General features: G+C 37.1%; 1 protein-coding gene across 7 annotated transcripts in view; it reads right to left on the bottom strand.

Annotated features, from left to right (window-relative positions):
• Positions 1–20,241, bottom strand: part of LOC127836628 (transcriptional coactivator YAP1-like) — a 205,999-nt gene that overhangs the window by 181,691 nt on the left and 4,067 nt on the right. For 2 of the 7 annotated variants that reach the window (XM_052363305.1, XM_052363309.1), the window contains exons 2-4: positions 14,570–14,687; positions 14,082–14,211; positions 11,552–11,712 (exon numbers count right to left, since the gene is read on the bottom strand). In XM_052363305.1, the coding sequence (XP_052219265.1) occupies positions 11,552–11,712; positions 14,082–14,211; positions 14,570–14,687 (409 nt within the window). Of the gene's footprint in view, positions 1–244; positions 1,218–2,009; positions 2,105–4,149; positions 4,237–7,098; positions 7,268–11,551; positions 11,713–14,081; positions 14,212–14,569; positions 14,688–20,241 lie in introns of all 7 variants that reach the window. The other 5 variants (XM_052363302.1, XM_052363306.1, XM_052363303.1 and 2 more) reach the window with 5 other exon arrangements.

Below are 20,241 nucleotides of genomic sequence, written 5' to 3'. Positions count from 1 at the left end.
AGAAGACAGGTAAGAATCTGAACAATAAATCTGGCAAGAAACTTTCAGACAAACAATGCACATCAATAAAAAAACACAACTAATATCACTATATTTTTGTGAATAAATTTCTGTATGACATGTCATATTTATACCAACAAAATGAAATGTACATGTAGTGAAACTGATGAATATATATTACAAACATAAATGAGCCGATGGTACATCTTTGATAATCACATTACTTTTACAAATATAAATGAACTTTTTTTTTGTATTTTTTACTTTTGAAATACAAAATATAGATTATTTCTGAATCACACATTTATATATTTACGAATAATTATTAAATTGGTTTCCCTGATATATGAATGCTATAGCATGTTTCGTTTGCATTAAAGCAACCCGCCACATGCTTTACAGTGATCTCTAATTTTTCAAGCATTCAAATGTATCGTCCGAGGAGTAAATCTTTGTCACATGTGAAATTCTGACTTTCAAATTTCTGTTTTCAGCTGGGTATAGGGACGAAATGTTCACATGTTGACATCCATTGCTGGCTATGATAAAGCTTACATCTGAAGGAGAAAATTCATATGGACAGCTTACGAATTTCTCTTTTGATCCTTAAGTCCGCGAAAAAGGCAGATCGTTCGTGTCAGAAGATGCTTGAAGGCAGTTTACTTGTATTCTGACACGTTCTACCCGTTGCTTCGCCACACATTACTTGCTTATCTGGTGGCTTGTTACATTGGTAATGCGAAATGAATTATGTTCGAATGTCGCTTGAACCATACTGGTTATTGACATTTTGGCCCTTGAGATTTAAATGATTACTTTCTAGAGTCCTAGTATTTAATGGGGAAACCTTTTCTTCAGTCCACGCATATTCACAAACTATATGTGCAAAATTTGCAACATTTGAAAACCTAATACAATTTCAACCCAACACTCCACTGTACATAAAACCGACTAAAAACTTCTACCGTAATCTCAAGAAATATTTCTAGGTTTCCTCACACTGTACATCGACCCTAAATCTCCAGGGGTTATGTTGCTATGATACATTTATGTATACGCTGGTTGCTAGGCAATGCACTCAGAAGTGTCAAAGGTCACAGAATGTGGTTGCTATGACAATGACCTTGACCTCACAACCAGGTCAGTAGACTGTCGTCCATCTTGTTGTTAAGGACCGTCTCGACATCATTCAGTAACTCATTGCTGATATCATCAGGCTGAAAAACACCACACTTTCAAAGCTTCACAAACAGCAGGTGGTACAGTGAAAATTGTATTTTGTTTTTTTGGGGGTGGGGGTGGGGTGGGGGTCAAATTTTGAGCCAAAATTCAGCCTCATTTCCAATCTCAAAACGTACGTATTGTTTCACAAATGACTGCCTTAAATTGCCTGTTTAAAGGTTTCCATAACAAAAAATTATTAAATTTTTTCAAAGTTATTGCAATGATCAATTCATCTCCTTATTCAGTTCTATGAGTTCAATCGACGGTTCAGCCTAAGCTAGTATAATATTAAAAACATTTGTATTCTCTATTTCAGTATTTGTAAGCCAAAATACCACAACAACTACATTTCCCAATTTTAGTCACAACAACACTATTTCTACCGATGCAAAGGGATCTGACCCCCTTCCCATAGTGGTGAAAAACAATCCTAGGAACTACAGAAGCAGGTATTCTCCCTGGGAAAAATTAGCGCAAAAAAACGGGAAAATTTGTGTCGTGAAATCTTCCAAATGGGAATTAGAGTTTTTTTCAATTGCTTGGTATCAAATATTGATTAACATTCATTTTGGCTTGAAATGTTCAGTGTAAGTGCTCATTTTATTTGTTAACTTGCAGATAATGCACTTTTGGAACAAAAGCGATGGACTTTGCCTTTCTTTTGGGAAATTTTCAGACCGCAATTTAGAATAATGAAGTTTTTCTTCAATTGGGATAGTACCTTTCTAGGGTACTTTATAAAGAATGGAAAAAATCGCTGCCATCACATTATGCCGGTGTCCTACCTGTAAGCTGGGCACCAGATCTTCACTGTCCATGTTGCTCTGATCCGTATCCATGGTTCCCATGTCCATGTTGTTGAAGTCACCTGCCCGGTGACCTACAATAGTAAATCATACAAAACATGCGATGATTTTTATCCTCATCTTAACAGAGTCCACTCAAAAGACCAGTAAGCCTTGCCAAATTTAAACCATTGGGCCTTACACTCGGAAAATAGTGTTTAATACATGTGCGTAAAGTGTTGTCCCATATAAGCCTGTGCAGTCTGCACAGGCTAATCAGGGACAATACTGTCTGCTTTCATTGTATTTGTTGTTTTTAAAGTATGTCTCTTCTTTGTGAAAATCCAGTCTAGGCCTAAGGTGTTGTCCCTGGTTAGCCTGTGAAGCAATCTGAGATAAGGCTCAATTTTTTATCCTTATCTTAACAGGATCCATGCAAAAGAACAATAGACCATGCTGAATAAGAACATATTGCTTCTTTCTTTTCCAATTCTAAATGAAGCAATGCACTTATCACAAATTAACAACATTATTAAAACAGGACAAAAAAGAATTTTCATTGTTCATCAAATACAGTCAGTTAACAAATTTACACTTTTCCTAGGTTCACAGGTTTTCAAGTATTTTGGGCACACTATTGTGCCAGTAACGGACAACTGCCCTACTGTGTTCAGTGGTGGGGTAGAATGGTCACAGAATGGACAACTGCCCTACTGTGTTCAGTGGTGGGGGAGAATGGCCACAGAATGGTCAACTGCCCTACTGTGTTCAGTGGTGGGGGAGAATGGCCACAGAATGGACAACTGCCCTACTGTGTTCAGTGGTAGGGGGAGAATGGCCACAGAATGGACAACTGTCCTACTGTGTTCATTGGTAGGGAGAGAAAGGCCACAGAATGGACAACTACCCTACTGTGTTCAGTGGTAGGGAGAGAATGGCCACAGAATGGACAACTGCCCTACTGTGTTCAGTGGTAGGTAGGGAGAGAATGGCCACATAATGGACAACTGCCCTACTGTGTACAGTGATAGGGAGAGAATGGCCACAGAATGGACAACTGTCCTACTGTGTTCAGTGGTAGGGGGAGAATGGCCACAGAATGGACAACTGTCCTACTGTGTTCAGTGGTAGTGAGAGAATGGCCACAGAATGGACAACTGCCCTACTGTGTTCAGTGGTAGGGAGAGAATGGCCACATAATGGACAACTGCCCTACTGCGTTCAGTGGTAGGTAGGGAGAGAATGGTCACAGAATGGACAACTGCCCTACTGTGTTCAGTGGTAGGGAGAGAATGGACAACTGCCCTACTGTGTTCAGTGGTAGGGGGAGAATGGCCACAGAATGGACAACTGCCCTACTGTGTTCAGTGGTAGGTAGGGAGAGAATGGCCACAGAGTGGACAACTGCCCTACTGTGTTCAGTGGTAGGGAAAGAATGGCTAGAGAATGGACAACTGCCCTACTGTGTTCAGTGCTAGGGGGAGAATGGCCACAGAATGGACAACTGCCCTACTGTGTTAAGTGGTGGGGGAGAATGGCCACAGAATGGACAACTGCTCTACTGTGTTCAGTGGTAGGTAGGGAGAGAATGGCCACAGAATGGACAACTGCCCTACTGTGTACAGTGGTAGGGAGAGAATGGCCACAGAATGGACAACTGCCCTACTGTGTTCAGTGGTAGGGAGAGAATGGCCACAGAATGGACAACTGCCCTAAGGTGTTCAGTGGTAGGGAGAAAATGGCCACATAATGGACAACTGCCCTACTGTGTTCAGTCGTAAGGAGAAAATGGCCACAGAAAGAATTTTGATAAATCACTACACAAGCTGTATGGCAAGGCTGGGGATAAAAACCTTGATCCTCAGATTTGAATTCCAGCACTCAACAAACTGGGCTTGCCCGCTCGTAATTTTTTTCAAGTTTCCCATACAAGTCATACAGGTTTAGTAACATGTTGTGTTTTTTTTCACAAATTTGCCATGAAAATATTTCACCATGAAGACCAAGGGGAAGATTTGTCTCAACAGAATCAATTTGTTTAAATGTGAAAAAAAATGCTCATCTGAAGCATTGATAAATCATTGTTATGGACAATTCTAAGTGCTGAGCAGGTACTTTCAAATACAAAGGGCCAATTTACCGTCTTGTGAAGCATCCATTTCACTAACGTTGCTCAGGAATTCCTCAGGAGTCCTCGACATGAAACTGCTCCCACTCCCCATACCACCTGCAGTAAACACACATACACATACATAATTCCGCAAGCAGTAAATAAAATAAAACAACAACAAACATGGGCATGTCATTCAACCAGGTTTTCAACTACTTATTATTTTTATTTTTATTACATGCAATCCCAAGGTGGGTTTGTATGTGAGATACTAACTCATTCAATTTCTGTGCAATACCTCCATCCAAACTAAAGTTATTGTGCAGAAACATTTTTTCTACCGGTTTTTTTAAGAAACCTTGATCCAACTGGCCCTGAATGTTATCCGACACCAGGTCTGTATGAAAGCTACCAAAACACAAAAGTTAACTCTAAGTTATCATGGTTATTAAGCGGAACCATTAAGAGGAAACATGACCTTTATCTGACAAAAATGCAATCCCAAACCGAAAATCTTGTAAAGTACCTAAACACAAAATGTCAGTGCAATAACTCCAACAAAACTTAAGCATATTTTCTTTTTTTAGTAAGATTAACATTGCCCCAAATTCAATCCCAAATTAGGTCTACATGGTGCCACCTTTAAGTTACACACATTGTGTGAGCTAAACCACTATTTACCATGTAAACTAATGTATTTCAGTGGTAAAAGTTTTGTTTTATTTTCAATAACAGTGACCTCCAACTAGACCCTGCTGGCCCCTCAAAAGAATTCAAAGCTAGGTCTCTGTGCAAGCTTGTTATATCCAAAGGTTTATCAACCAAATGTTTGCTGTTTTTCATTTTTTATAAACAGTAACCTTCACCTTGACCCAAGCAGCCTTTCATAAACCCTTTACCACATAGATACGTATTTAACGCTTTATCTCTTACATACATATTTTGACACATGTGTAGTCCCTTAGAAAGTTACATTTAACAAGCAAATCTGTTGAATTGGTATCCCCCGCCAATATGCTTCTGGACACAAAAGTAATATATTTGACACTGAAAAAAGCATTTTTTCAAAATACAAAGGGCCATAACTCCGTCATTAACAGATGGTGAACAATGCCATTTGGCGTGCATCATCCTCTTATCCATATATATACTCATACCAAGTTTCAGTGAAATCCGCCAAAGAACTTCCAAGATATGGCTCCGGACACAAAAGTGCCGGACGGTCGGAAGGACAGACGGACAGACGGACGGACAACACCAAAACAATATCCCTCCGCCTATGGCGGGGGATAATTAAATACCTTTCTTACTACATGTACATGAGGGTTTAAAAGGCTTCATCTCCAATCCTTAGTTACCAAGCAGCAAACAGCATAAAACCTGAACAGTCAGGTGACCACCTAACAGCATAAAACCTGAACAGTCAGATGACCACCTAACAGCATAAAACCTGAACAGACTGCGAGTTACTTGCAGGCTGTTCTAGTTTAATGCTGGTTGTAAAAGCCTTTTTCAATTCGCTTCTTATGGGGTAAAGGGTTATATCCCAAGCTAGGCCCCCATTCAAGCTTGCTTTATAAAAAGGTTCAAGATTGTTCAAATACAAACTGAAGGTATTGACCCTAAACCACCAGCCTGCCTGCTTGCGGGTCCACCAAACCTCAATCTAATAACATTCTGATTTGCTGAAAACCTGGTTTAGAACTTCACACAAAATATAAGGCATTTGAGATTGTCAATAGTTTTCTCGTTATCTAAAACATTTGAGTATTAGGTACTCTTTGCAAATAAATTACTACAGAATTATGGGTTCTTCCTTGGAAATTGAATCAAAGGAGTTCATAAAACTGTTAACCTAGCAATTCAATAATGCTTAACAAAATCATTATGAAATAAACAATGCAAAGCAAATACCAGTAAGGCAGTTCATACAATTTTTCAGTCCACAGGCCATCACCATTTTTACTAATCTTTGACCAAATCGCTGACACACAGTGAATTTGTGAAATCACATATGCTAAACCAAATATTCTGAGCAGGCCATAGTATATACATAACTATTAGAATGGACCAGATATATTAATCACTAATGTTACTAATCTTACAGCCCATACTCCATCAGTGTGGACTACATTGTAAATCGCTAAATACTTGCTATTCATTAAGCACTATAAATAAACAAGACTACTGCCAAGCAATATATGTCCCCTACCGGCTCCAATATTGTCAGAAATTCCACATTGTCAGAATTTTTTTAACTTTTTTTATTTGTTGACATAGCAACCAGAAGTTTTGACGTAGGAACAAAATGAAATGACGTGCGTAATGTCCATATTGCCATCTATCCATGTTTCAAGTGTCATGAAAAAATATTAAGAACTTTTAAAGTTATCGCAGGATCCAGAAAACCACCATTTTCAGCAGTATTTTTAGTCTATTTGTTGCCATAGCAACCAGAATTTTTATGTAGGAACAAAATGAAATGACTTGCATAATGTCCATATTGCCATCTATCGGTGTTTCAAGTTTCATGAAAAAATATTAAGAACTTTTAAAGTTATCGCAGGATCCAGAAAAGTGTGACTGACTGACGGACTGACAGACAGACAGAGCGCAAACCATAAGTCCCCTCCGGTGAAACCGGTAGGGGACAATAACCATTAGAATAGACCAGAAAGGTCAATCAGTTTAAATATTATAGTTCAGTAGTCCATAGTCAAATAGCATGGACCACATCTGTTACCAGTAATTGCTTATATTATACTTGGTATAGTGCACTCCACAGCATGGACCAGATCTGTCAATCACTTTATAATAATTCAAACAGTCCATGGTTAAATAGTGTAGACAGCTTCTGCATTTGTTTATGTTATAATTGTTATACTGTACAGTCAAAAGTCTATTTGCATAGATCAGAGCTGCTGTCAGTTGCCTAAAAAACCGAACATATACACAGAACAGTCCGCAATCCGCACTAACCGTAAGCGGGGACCGGAAGCTCACCTAGTCCGGAGTCCGTGCTCCCCTGCCTCACATGTGGGTCGTTGGTGTTCTGCCCCAGGAAGGGGTCCCCTATCTGTGTGAGCTCACTCACGGGGTCCACCGTTTGATTCAGTACGTTGATATTGGAATTGCGCAATGCCAGCTCCTGGAATAGAGGCTCTACAGTTAATTTGATCTGCGCTCGGGGAAAACGGGGCTTAATGCATGTGCGTAAATCGTTGTCCAAGATTAGCCAAGACAGTCCACATCATTGATGACACTTTCCGCTTTTATTTTCGTTAAAAGGAATTCTCTTTTCTAAACAAATACCGGTATCAGGCACAGGCTACTCTGGGTTGACAATATACAGACATGCATTCAGACCTGTCATCACAAAGCCTGACTGATTTACATAAAGGTAAAGACCTAGGTTCACAACAGAGATCGGTTGCTGCTAAAATGGGGGCAAGGTGGAAATTTATAAATGTCTGGCAATATTTTTTTATAATTGGCCAAGTCCAATGAACTTCAGTTATGTGTCTTAAATCAGTAAGAGGGTTATTTGTATTGGTCATTTAATATTTGCAAAAATATGTTACATTTTGCAAGATTTTCAAACTTTTTTGTACTGACCAGTCTAGAGGAGCAGACAAAACATGAAAGGCACAATTCCCTGGCATTTTGATCTAGATGTTACTTGATACTTGTTCTAAAGGTGATTTCAATTAAAGACCTCAATATTCGTCTTTTGGAGGATTTGCAGAAAAATTGCAATTAATTTGTTTTTGACTCCATGCAATTTATCAGGCAAAATTAATGTTTCATTACAGAAAGAATCATTGAACATGAAATCGGCCCTGCTGCCGGCTGATCAAAGTATGCATTTATTCATCCTTGGCTTATTAACCATTACCAGTAGTGGTTGCATTTACGTATGGAAATAAATCCAGATGTAAACAAGGTTACTAGAACAAGGAAATGTGTGCTTGTGCACACCATTTTATAAATTTGTGGTTTTTTATCCATAATTTCAATAAAAAATTCAATTTACAACATTTACCGGCCTTAAATCACTACATATGTTTCAACAAACCATATGGAGCGCTAATATGCTATAAATTGAATTCAGTATAAAATAAATTTAAATTTCAATAAACCTGACACATGTTGATTAAAATAACAATTGTAAAGATCAGAGACAACACTTGTACCACATTCCAATGTTTCTAATTTTACTTTTTTCTAGACATGAACAATGTTGCTTTATAAAATGACATCTGATAAAAATTCTTTGCATAGCTTTTAAGACCTTTTTTTTAAATGAATTACACAAAATGCACATTTATTATATGCGTTATTTCATGGAAAAAAAACATTAAAAGGTAAGACAATTAAAGACAAAGACTTTCTGACAGAAAAAAATGGATACATGATGAAATATAAGTGTGCATTTTACTATCAAATTTGACTTTCTTATTACGCAGTATGTTATCTCATACATCATTCTGGGATTTCAACAATATTATCAAGTGCAAAGCAACCTTTAGGCACGGCTTAACAAAGAAAGGAAAGGTTGTTCTTAATGTTAACATATGTTTGACAATCCAGGACATTCACATGCAAAATACAAAATACATATTTATAAGGCTGATGGAAGATGTTTGTTTTACTGACTTTTAAGAAATACAATTTATCAAGCCTCAGTTAAAACAAGTAAAGAATTTAAGAAAAACAGAGGAAACAATTTTAACAGAACTTGACTCTTTGTAATATAACAAATGAATTATTGATCAATGATAAGAAAATATTGAACTTGAAATGATTCTTAACCATTTCCCTTTCAGACGCAAAGTGAAATGGCTATGTGCAAACATCACAAAACCAGAACAGCCTGCGAGTAACTCGCAGTCTGTTCAGGTTTTGTGCTGTTTGCTGCTCATCAGTACATGTGTATCTAAGGGTTAGAAATGAAGCCTTTAAATTTTGAATCAAGTAACAAAGGTCTTAAATTAACGGGGCTATAGATAAATTTTGGGGTATATTGGGTATTTTACCCCCTGTTTTGACAACAATAGGGTTATTGTGAATTCAATAGAGTTTTAGCAAATATTTCCCCCCCCCCCTACTAGTGAGCTTAATTGGGTTTTTCATCCCCGGTTTTTTAACTCAATTGGGTAATTTAGGAATTACATATATAACATAATAAAAATCTAATAAGGTAACTATATTTTTTTACAAATGGAATTTAAAAAGGTACCTGTAAATAACAACAAACAATTACTGAATTTCCAATCAAAGTTCATTCATTTTTGCGTTGAATAAGACCGAGTTCGTGAAAATCGCTGCACAATTGATGAAGTTATGGCTGTTCAAAGCGATGCACCCGGTTTTCGGGTCATTTTGAGTTGAATACCTTAAAAATGAAAGTAGAAATCGGACGGGTCTACGAATGATTACAATACTACCCCAAAGATTGATAACTGCTGGAAAGACTGCCTTCTTTTCTTCATTGGACAGCATATAAACTATGCGGTACATTTTTCTGTACGGAAAACAACCAGTCTAAAAAATACGCCCGGTGTTCGTAAGAATTGCGTTTCGTGACGCAAGGTTTTTTCAGGAATTAAGTTATTTAATTTGTATTTGTGTTTTTGTACGCTTTATTTTGAATTTAATTACATTTTTGGTTATTTTAATTGCGTAATAATGCAAGTACGCTTGTTATCTATAGCCCTGAATTAAATTTAACTTTCTGAGGGACTTCAAATGCGTCAAAATACGTATCTAAGTGGTAAATGGTTTATGATCTAGATTAAAAGCTTGTTTCTCTTTAACACCCTTAACTGATTGGTAAACAAACTAGGAATACAAAACATTGATTAACACAATTTTGACATTCCTTAAATACCAACTTCATTCATATATTCCCTTATCAGTAAAGGTATTTAACCACAAGAGTTTTGCATGTTGTTTGCAACGTAATGAATTGCTTGATTTATGTATGGGGTATATGCAGATATTTGCAAGGCTTGGCAGGTTGTAAACCTACCATATGTATCATGTTACACAATTTTATTAATGTCTATATGTTGTGACAAAAACTCATAAATATTGGTTTTAAGTTCCAACCATGAATCATAAGAAAAGGCATTAATCTTCTTGTTTATAATTAAGTCTGGCTTAAAAACAACACAGCAACAACAAATATAACATTAAAATAAACAAGTGTGTCTTATACATATAGTAAAATTTAAACAAATATGGCAAGTCTACAAATATTAATAACCAACATGCAAAATTTCATGAAGTCATCTAATTTAAGACAAACTTTTATTATTACACTTGAAAAATCTGACAAATTTATGACAATACCCCGCCCTTCATTATCATTGGCTACATTCCATCATGTGGTACAAGGACTCAGACAGGAATTTAAAAGGTAAGGTGTGGGTAATTCACCTGAACCTACCCTACCAAGGTAGGGTGTGGGTTATTCACCTGAGCCTACCCTACAAAGGTAGAGTGTGAAATATTCACCTGAACCTACCCTACCAAGGTAGGATCTGGGATATTCACCTGAACCTATCCTACCAAGGTAGGGTGTGCGATATTCACCTCAGCCTACCCTACCAAGGTAGGGTGTGGAATATTCACCTGAACCTACCCTACCAAGGTAGGGTGTGCAATATTCACCTGAACCTACCCTACCAAGGTAAAGTGTGGTATATTCACTTGAGCCTTCCCTACCAAGAGTAAAGTGTGGTATATTCACTTGAGCTTACCCTACCAAGGTAGAGTGTGGGATATTCTCTTGAGCCTCCCCTACCAAGGTAGGGTGTGCGATATTCAATTGAGCCTCCCCTACCAAGGTAGAGTGTGGGATATTCACTTGAGCCTCCCCTACCAAGGTAGGGTGTGGAATATTCACTTGAGCCTTCCCTACCAAGGTAGGGTGTGGGATATTCACTTGAGCCTTCCCTACCAAGGTAGGGTGTGGGATATTCACTTGAGCCTCCCCTACCAAGGTAGAGTGTGGGATATTCACTTGAGCCTCCCCTACCAAGGTAGGGTGTGGGATATTCACTTGAGCCTCCCCTACCAAAATAGGGTGTGGGATATTCACTTGATCCTTCCCTACCAAGGTAGGGTGTGGAATATTCACCTGAACCTACCCTACCAAGGTAAAGTGTGGGATATTCACTTGAGCCTCCCCTACCAAGGTATGGTGTGTGATATTCACTTGAGCCTACCCTACCAAGGTAGAGTGTGGGATATTCACTTGAGCCTCCCCTACCAAGGTAGGGTGTGGGATATTCACTTGAGCCTCCCCTACCAAAATAGGGTGTGGGATATTCACTTGATCCTTCCCTACCAAGGTAGGGTGTGGGATATTCACTTGAGCCTTCCCTACCAAGGTAGGGTGTGGGATATTCACCTGAGCCTGCCCTACCTGTCTGTTGAGCTCTTCCTGACGCTTTCGGAGCATTTCTTTCTCCTCCTGCAATTTCTGGAGTGCTGTCTGCTGACCTAGATTCGGACGCGCTACATGACCCCCCATCATTTGACCCAGGTTGGGCTGTGCTCGCACGTTCAGTCGCTGCATGTGCATGGCTGCCCACACATGAAATTATGTCACAAAGATTTATTTGAGCCTAGCTCTGGGAAACAGGGGCTTAAAGCATTTGCATAGTGTTGTCCATGATTAGCCTGTGCATTCTGCACGAGCCAATCAGGGACAACACTTTCCACCTTCACTGGATTTTGCAACAAAGAAACTTCATTTAAACTAAAAAAACAAAAAAAGCTGCAAGTGTCATCCCTAATTAGTCTGTGCGTACTGCACAGGCTAATACTGATTGAACCTTTACCCACATACATTAAGCCCTGTTTTCATTGAGCCTGTCTGATTAAAATATCTCAACAAATGCATAAAATATATGGGCAGTAGAAATGAGCAAAAGAATATTTCGTTGCAACATATGTATGGCTGTCTGTTGTTTTTTTTTGAAAATCCATTTATAAAACTTTGCACATTCAACCAAGCTATTTACCAAAAATTCAATTTTTAAATTTCTACTCCAATTTAACAAACATTGCATGAGGCTCATGATAGTGGTAGGAAACATATCCTGAATGGAATACGATTCCTATTTCTAACTTATTTAACCCTTTCCCAATCAGAAGCAAAGTGAAAGTGTCTATGTGCAAACAGCATAAAACCAGAACAGCCTGCGAGTAACCTGCAGTCTGTTCAGGTTTGATGCTGTTTGCTGCTCATCAGTATCTTGATTTGGAAATGAAACCTTTAAAATTTCAATTTAGTTAGAAATGTCTTAAGTTATATTTAACTTTCTGAGGGACTACAAATGCGTAAGTTTTTATTTGTTGATGTGGAGTAATTTAAATTTTAATTACTCCACATCAACAAATAAAAACTTGTTTCAACAGGTATTTGTGAGCATTTCTGTTTAATAGATTCATTATTGTAATGTTCTGGAAAGGATATAAATTGATTAAGATAACAACAATTTCTGAATTAAATATAAAACATTCACTCGATGTACTATATTTCGGATATGTTAAATTCGGACATTTAAAGATAGGGACATTTATGTGTTGGTTCGATGTTGATAGTTTGTAAAAATATGTTTTATGTTATTTCAGGCAACTAGAATGGATTGTGGCAATTATCTGGGCCTTTCTGTCAAATGCGTAAAAATATGTATCTTAGTGGTAAAGGGTTAAACCTCAGGCCTTCAAATAGTGTTACACATGTACATGTTACATGTATCCTAATTCTACATATGCTAATAATCAGTATTTAATTATTAAAATTTATTTAACAAATCATTATCAATGTCTACTAGGGACTATAAATAAAATTGTCAGAAGTGTTCCTACAATTTGACAAGTCATGTTTAAGTATAAATAGTTTCATGCTGTCAAATATGCAAATTTGTTTGATTTATGACTGTCAGCTGTGCATTTCCTATCCTTTTTTGTGGCTTCACTTTACCACAAATTTAAGTTCAAGTTAATTAAGTTTTTCTACACTTGTTGCACACCCATCTATATTTGTGTTGCACCAATTGCTATCCACACAACATTCTACCAGAAATCAGATTAACTAAATAACTTCAATTTGTGTGTATATTCCCATGATATGCGCTCATGATGTGTATGAGTGGGAATTTAAGTTGTAACAAGCAACATTCATTGAAGAAATATCATTAAGTTTGTGACAGACGGACTGACAGACAGACAATGCCAATTCTATATCCCTCCATCTTTGGATAACATGTGATAAATGAGTGTGCTATTTGGTTATGATGAACAGGGGATAATGCATGACTGTGCGATATGTACATGTATATGTCAGGTTGCACAGGTAGGGACAAAGCACAATCAAACGTTCTAAAAAGGTGCTGCTCAAAAGGGGCAGGGTGGAAAGCCATGGTGACTAATATAATTTAATACATCAAGGGGTTTTGTTACTTTGGTAATTATTGTTTTAATTAAGGACAGTCTATTTGCCATAGAACATTTGCAAACAAATATGAAATTTCAACAGATTTTTCATTTTTTTGTCTTTGACCAACTTAAGACAGCCGAAAGGGCGGAACAAAAAGAACCAAGGCACAGGATCCTGCTATTTCGCTTTAGATATTTCTTTTTCATATGTTTATTAACAGGTCTTTTCAGCACTATCTACAGACTGGTCACCCAATTTCCAAATCAGAATGGTAAAATAAATTCCCAATTTGTGAAAAAAATCCCAATTTGAAATAAAATATTTTATCCCCATTTTATTTCAATTACATCTAACAAAGTATATATCTATAATTTATATGATTTTGTTCTTCTAATTTGAATTATTATAAAGAGATATATAAGAAGAGGTTTTCCTATTTCAGTGGAATTTTGCACCAAGAAATCCTAATGCCATATGGCCATAGAAAGCCTGATTAATAATTACTCACGCAGTCGCGGGTCAAACCAGCTGGTGGTGCGGTCATTGTGGTTGATGTAGTACACCTCTCCCTCGGGGGTATTGGCCTGCTCCCAGCCCTCTGGTAGCGGGATGTTCTGTATGCCCTGCAGGTGGAGGTTCTGCAATTCACCACTTAGATGTTAATATGCAACTTATTATTTGTACATGTTCTAAAAAGTTTTCAGCATAATTAATAAATTTCCCGATTTGGATGAAAACGCAGCTAATTTTTCCAATGTGGCCGGTACCAGCACCATTCCCAAAGGGGTGAGGAAAAACGCTGCATTGACCTTTCACTTTTAAGGCAATCACACTAACCACTAGGCCACAGACACAACCTTTTGACCTTCCACCTTATAGGCAAATGCCCTCAACACTTAATCACAGAGACTCGAACCTTTGAGCTTCCACCACATGGTCACTTAGCCACAAAGATGAGTTGAGTTAGCCATTAAGATGAGTCCCATATCGACATACCTGTAATGACACGTTTGGAGACACTTGAGGTGGTGTAGAGGTTCCCATGGAGACTGCATTCTGTATGTTGAAGTTGGCCTTCCGAGGGTCCTGCCAGGTTGTTTTCTGTGTGGCATGGCTGAAACACGAAAAACAAATGAACTTTGCTCTGAGAAAACGGGGCTTAATTCATGTGTGTAAAGTCTCACCCAGATCAGCCTGTGCAGTCTGCACCGGCTAATCAGGGACGACACTTTCCGCATTAACTGGATTTTCGCTTTGCGCACATGCATAAAACTTTTTTTTTGCCATAGTGGGCTCAAACATAATATATCCTATGATTAGTTTCATTAAGATGAGGTTTTTGGCTTGCTGAATGCTTGTCACAAAAAACAAAGCCCTGCTGAACAAACTTTATCCCATCTTTATTGAAAACTACCCTAGCATATTTTGTGAATATGGAAATGTTGTTATTGTTTTCATCATGAAATTCACAGGTGGTTTAGCCTTATGGCATTTCTAACACTTTTATGTGGCCTCTTGAGTCTTGAAAAGCTTTTTCGTTAATTTGACCTATGACCAATTTTGTTACCCTACTTGACGCAGTTTAAAACTCGACAGAGACATCTTTGAGAAAAATCCTCAAACAAGTTTCATGAAGATAGGGCTATAAAGGTGTTCACAAGCCTTTTCTTCAATTTGATCTAGTGACCTATTTTTTTACCCCACATGACCTACTTTCAAACAATCACAAGAAATCACCATGAGCAGGTTGTGTTCAGGTGAAAGAAAAACAACAAAATAAATCAGACTTAAGATTTGATTTAATTGAAATAAAATAAGTATTTAAATGCTACAAAGTTTAAAGGTATTCTGTGTAAAAGTTCTGCCCTGGAAGAGATCACGTTCCATTCCCCCAGAAGTGAGTATATTCCCTGTCTCGTCTTGAAAATGCTCAACATGTTCTAGATAAGAATCTTCATTATAATTGTTTTACATGGGATAACAAGGTATAGGAAGTGATAAATGTTATTTACATAGATGCAGATGAATGTTCAACAATTTCAAGCTTAACTCTTTCAGTGCTGGAACCTAATCTTAAAGGCTTTTGCAAACAGTTTGGATCCAGATGAGACGCCACAGAACGTGGCGTCTCATCTGGATCCAAACTGTTTGCTTTTCTGATAGTAATCTTTGAAAAAAAATCAAAGAAAATGCTAATTTTAGAAATTCAGCAGACAACAAATTTCCCAGCATGCAAAGGGTTAATTTAGCCCATTGTGCACACTGCTGTTGGAATACATAAATACAATAGTAAATTGTAGTTTGGTTGCTGTTATTTAAATTATAAGCACAATTAAAACTTATCATAGAATAAACCTTAACCCTTTTGAAAACCAGCATAAAACCAGAACAGCCTGTGAGTACTGTAACTTACAGTCTGTTCAGGTATTATGCTTTTGCTGCTCATCAGTATCTAATGTTTGGAAATGAAGCCTTTAAAACTTGAATCTAGTAATAATGGTCTTAAATTAAATTAAACTTTCTAAGTGACTACACCTCATGCGTAAAAATACATATCTAAGTGGTAAAGGGTTAAATGTACATGTTTACAGCTTTCCTTACAACTTGGAATAGAATGAAATGTCAAAGACTGATGGATATTATATAAGACTTAACTTAACCCTTTAAGTAAAGTGGAGATGATAATTTTACTTTAACCTCATATCGCCACCTTGATGCAAAAAGGTACCATGTTACATTGAAATAAGAAGGCACATGGCACCTTTTTGCACCAATATGACAAATTATGGTACTAAATATAGAAAGGTTACATATTTCATAAATATAAATAAATATACATTGTGTATATAATAAATTAATTGATCATCTACACAAAATGAAGCAAAACAACTCAAATGAAACATATGAAAGTGAAATGTGTGCATCAATTGTGACTCATGTCTGGCAATCATTCAGTTCTGGTGTTTGTGTGCCCTCTCAGTACTTACTACCATGAGATTGACATTCAAATTCAAATGTGATGTTATGGAACACTGTCATGATTTGGGAACATTTTATGATATGAAATTACTTTATAGTACTGACAAATAAGTACCATGTAACACCAATCTTCATACCGACAGGCTAATCTGGGAAAACACTTTACCCATTTTCATTATTCCCAGTTTTTCTAATGCCAGACTCATACACAGACACGGAGACTAATTGTGGAATAAAGATTCAAATAACATGCGCAATTATATCAGATGGAAAATATTCAAAGTCCAAGGGTTTTCCTTACCATTTTTGTGAAGAGGAGTCGGGTGAAATTAGCAGGGGTGTCAATTGGCCCAAATTTGAAATCCGGAAAATTAAGCCGTAGGATATAGGGAAGAGAGGGCCCAACCCCCCGAGCCCTAGCTTATTGTTCTTTTTTTATAGTCTTTCTAGGTGCAATTTCTGGTGAGTACAATGTGAAATATTATTAACCAAACCATCTGTAACACCGCAGGTGTATTTGTCATTCTAAACAAATGATATTAAGAACTTCGAAATGTAATTAACAAACCAGCGTATCCGAAAACGACTGTCCGAAAACATGTCGCGATACATCATTTGCAAATGAAATAAAATATGCATATCGTTTGACTGCAGAAAATGAAAACCAGTAACCAGTAACCTAGCAAATACGCAGTCAATATATATAATTTGATTAACATATTGTTTTAAAATATGATATTGCAGTGCTTTACTTTGCCAGTGCCTGCTCATGTCAGTGCCAGCCGCTTACCAATCAGATAGCAATAAATAAAATCGGTACCAAGCGCAAATGTCCGGAATGCCGACGATGCTATAACAATATTCGTTCTGAAATGATCCCGCACTAAAAGAATTTTGTCCCTACCCCCACCCGCCTTAAACAAACTCATCGGATTTGTAACATTCACCTCAAAATCAACCCTGGACGGATTTCCGGAATAATCCGGAAAATTGACACCCCTGATTAGGAGATTTTAAATTGATAAAAATTTGAAAATTGAAAAAACATATCATCAAAATGGAGCTCATTGGGATTTTTGTATCTGAAAATATTGACACATTTAACCTTTATTTTGAATCTACAGCATTGCTTTAACTTCATTTGACAGTCTGTTCATAACCTGTTTACACCAAGGCATTAATTATCTGTTAATTCCACTAAACATATGCAATGTAAGAGTACATATTGCACTTTTGATATTTATCATTTTATGGATCATGGGACTGGGTAGGGATCGATTCAAAAGCTTCCTGACACCAAGTATTGCCAGAAGTTTGTTTAGAAATTAATCTGTTCATTTGGAACCAATCCTAGCGTTGCACTTTCTGAACTATTTTGCATAACACTTGCTTTTGACTGTTGTTCGACTGCATGTTATTCTTTCGAATAATGCCTGGCACTATTTCAATTGTAACCACTATATTGCCTCTAATACCGCTTTTTTGCATACGAGAATTGGTGTGGATTCCTGATAAGAAAATATTGTTATAATATGACATACCTCTGGAATCCCACGTAAAATAATACAGAATTATACATGTACACAATACTGTACAGTTTAACTTGCGGGAAATTTTCACTCAGTATGCTCTCTGGTGCTTAGCAGTTTGACAACCCCTGAACAAGCTCCAATTGCAGTATAACCCCTGGTATAAAACAGTACATTAACTCCCAGTTTAAAGCAATGACACTGCATTCAAAAGTAAAATCCTTCCAGGTCTAGACAAATTTCTTATTTGTAACTTCATCTCCCAATCTTATATGATGGAACCATGTTCGGAACAACAGTGATTGAGGGCCGAAATGCTAGTCTACGCATGTAACACAAAACATCCATACTGTCAACAAAGGCTTCAATGAACCGAAAATAAACTTGAACTCAAAGTGTGACCTTGACCTTTGAGATATCGACATAATTCTAACCTGCCACACACCGTCCAATTATGGTGATTAAATGATTTTAAAATCTCACAATGAACAACATAGTTATGGCCCAGACAAGCTCATTTATGGCCATTTTTGACCTTTGAACTCAAAGTGTGACCTTGACCTTGGTGATATTGACGTAATTCTTTGGCACGACACACCGTCCAATGATGGTGAACAAATGTGCCAAATGATTTTAAAATCTCACAATGAACAACATAGTTATTGCCCGGACAAGCTCACGTATGGCCATTTTTTACGTTTGAACTCAAAGTGTGACCTTGACCTTTGAGATATTGACGTAATTCTTTCACGCGTCACACATTCCAATGATGATGAACAAATGTGCCAAATGATTTTAAAATCATACAATAAATGACAAAGTAATGGCCCGGACAAGCTCATTTATGGCCATTTTTGACTTTTGAACTCAAAGTGTGACCTTGACCTTTGAGATATCGACGCAATTCTTTCGCGGGACACACCGTCCAATGATGGTGAACAAATGTGCCAAATGATTTTAAAATCTCACAATGAACAACATAGTTATGGCCCGGACAAGCTTTTGGGACAGACCGACAGACAACCCGACTGATAAAGTGACTCCTATATAGCCCCCATTACAATTGGTAATGGGGGTGTAAAAAACACTGAATGAATTTTTTTATTTCTTTTTCTTCTTAAATGGAAAATTAAAAAGTTATATATTTGGTGATTGGGGAAAAACACTTGGGATACGGTTCATTTGCATTGGGATCAGTTCTGTTTTACAGCCTTTTTTAATAGCAGCAAAACCCCTCTCACAATGAACTTAGTTCTAAAAGTTAAAATCTAATGGTACAGATTAGTGGACATTTCGTTATGGAAATTTAAGAAACATGTTATATATTGTATTACATTTTGCATCACACAGAATATGAAATATTAATGTGACTGCACTGAGAATCTTGCAAAATAATTCACAAACCTGAAACTACAAATGTACAGAGTTCATTGTACCCAGTAATAACTAGTCCCAGTATTGGCTGAGTTAGCTAAGGTGCAAGATCAAGGAGCAGGTTCTGTTTCAGATAATAACCTTTCGGTGAAAATGGACACAAGGAAATCCATTCAGTAAAAACCCTATTCTTAACAAAAGGGGCTTACACATGCGTAGAGCCATGACTCACTGAGACCCACAATTTGGTATTTATTTGAGTTATGGCTTAATCCCATGGCGCATGACAATAACCATTTGATTTTTGTGAAGCGCTCTTTGAGTTTGAGTCATTCACAAAAGTAGCAATAGTTGACGTAGTTGACGTAGAAGTAGTTAAGAGGTACTAATAGATTTTTGTTAGTGCACCCACAATTTTCATATGAAAATCACACCTATGTCTAAAAGGTATAAGTGTTTTCCATCTTATATTAAATAACAAATATTCAAGTAATTGAGCTGGACCTGAAATGAACTTAATATTGAACTTAATTTACACAAAATATATATTTCTTTTTTTTTCAAACCTTCAATTGGAAATATTAGGAAATCATTTGGTACAATAAATAGGAATGTGAATGGGGCCTAATGTGGAATCAAATAAGAACACTGTCCACGTAAGTCTATTGACAACTAGATTACCCCAGAATAGTGTACTAACTACTTATAAGTTTAAACCCTTTCCCCCATAAGAAGCGAAGTGAAAATGGCTTTTGCAACTAGCATAAAACCAGAACAGCCTGAGAG

Source organism: Dreissena polymorpha, chromosome 6 (assembly GCF_020536995.1).
Source record: "Dreissena polymorpha isolate Duluth1 chromosome 6, UMN_Dpol_1.0, whole genome shotgun sequence".
Taxonomy (NCBI): domain Eukaryota; kingdom Metazoa; phylum Mollusca; class Bivalvia; order Myida; family Dreissenidae; genus Dreissena; species Dreissena polymorpha.
The sequence above is the reverse complement of the archived record's forward strand: the minus strand, read 5'-3'. Positions and strand labels throughout refer to the sequence as shown.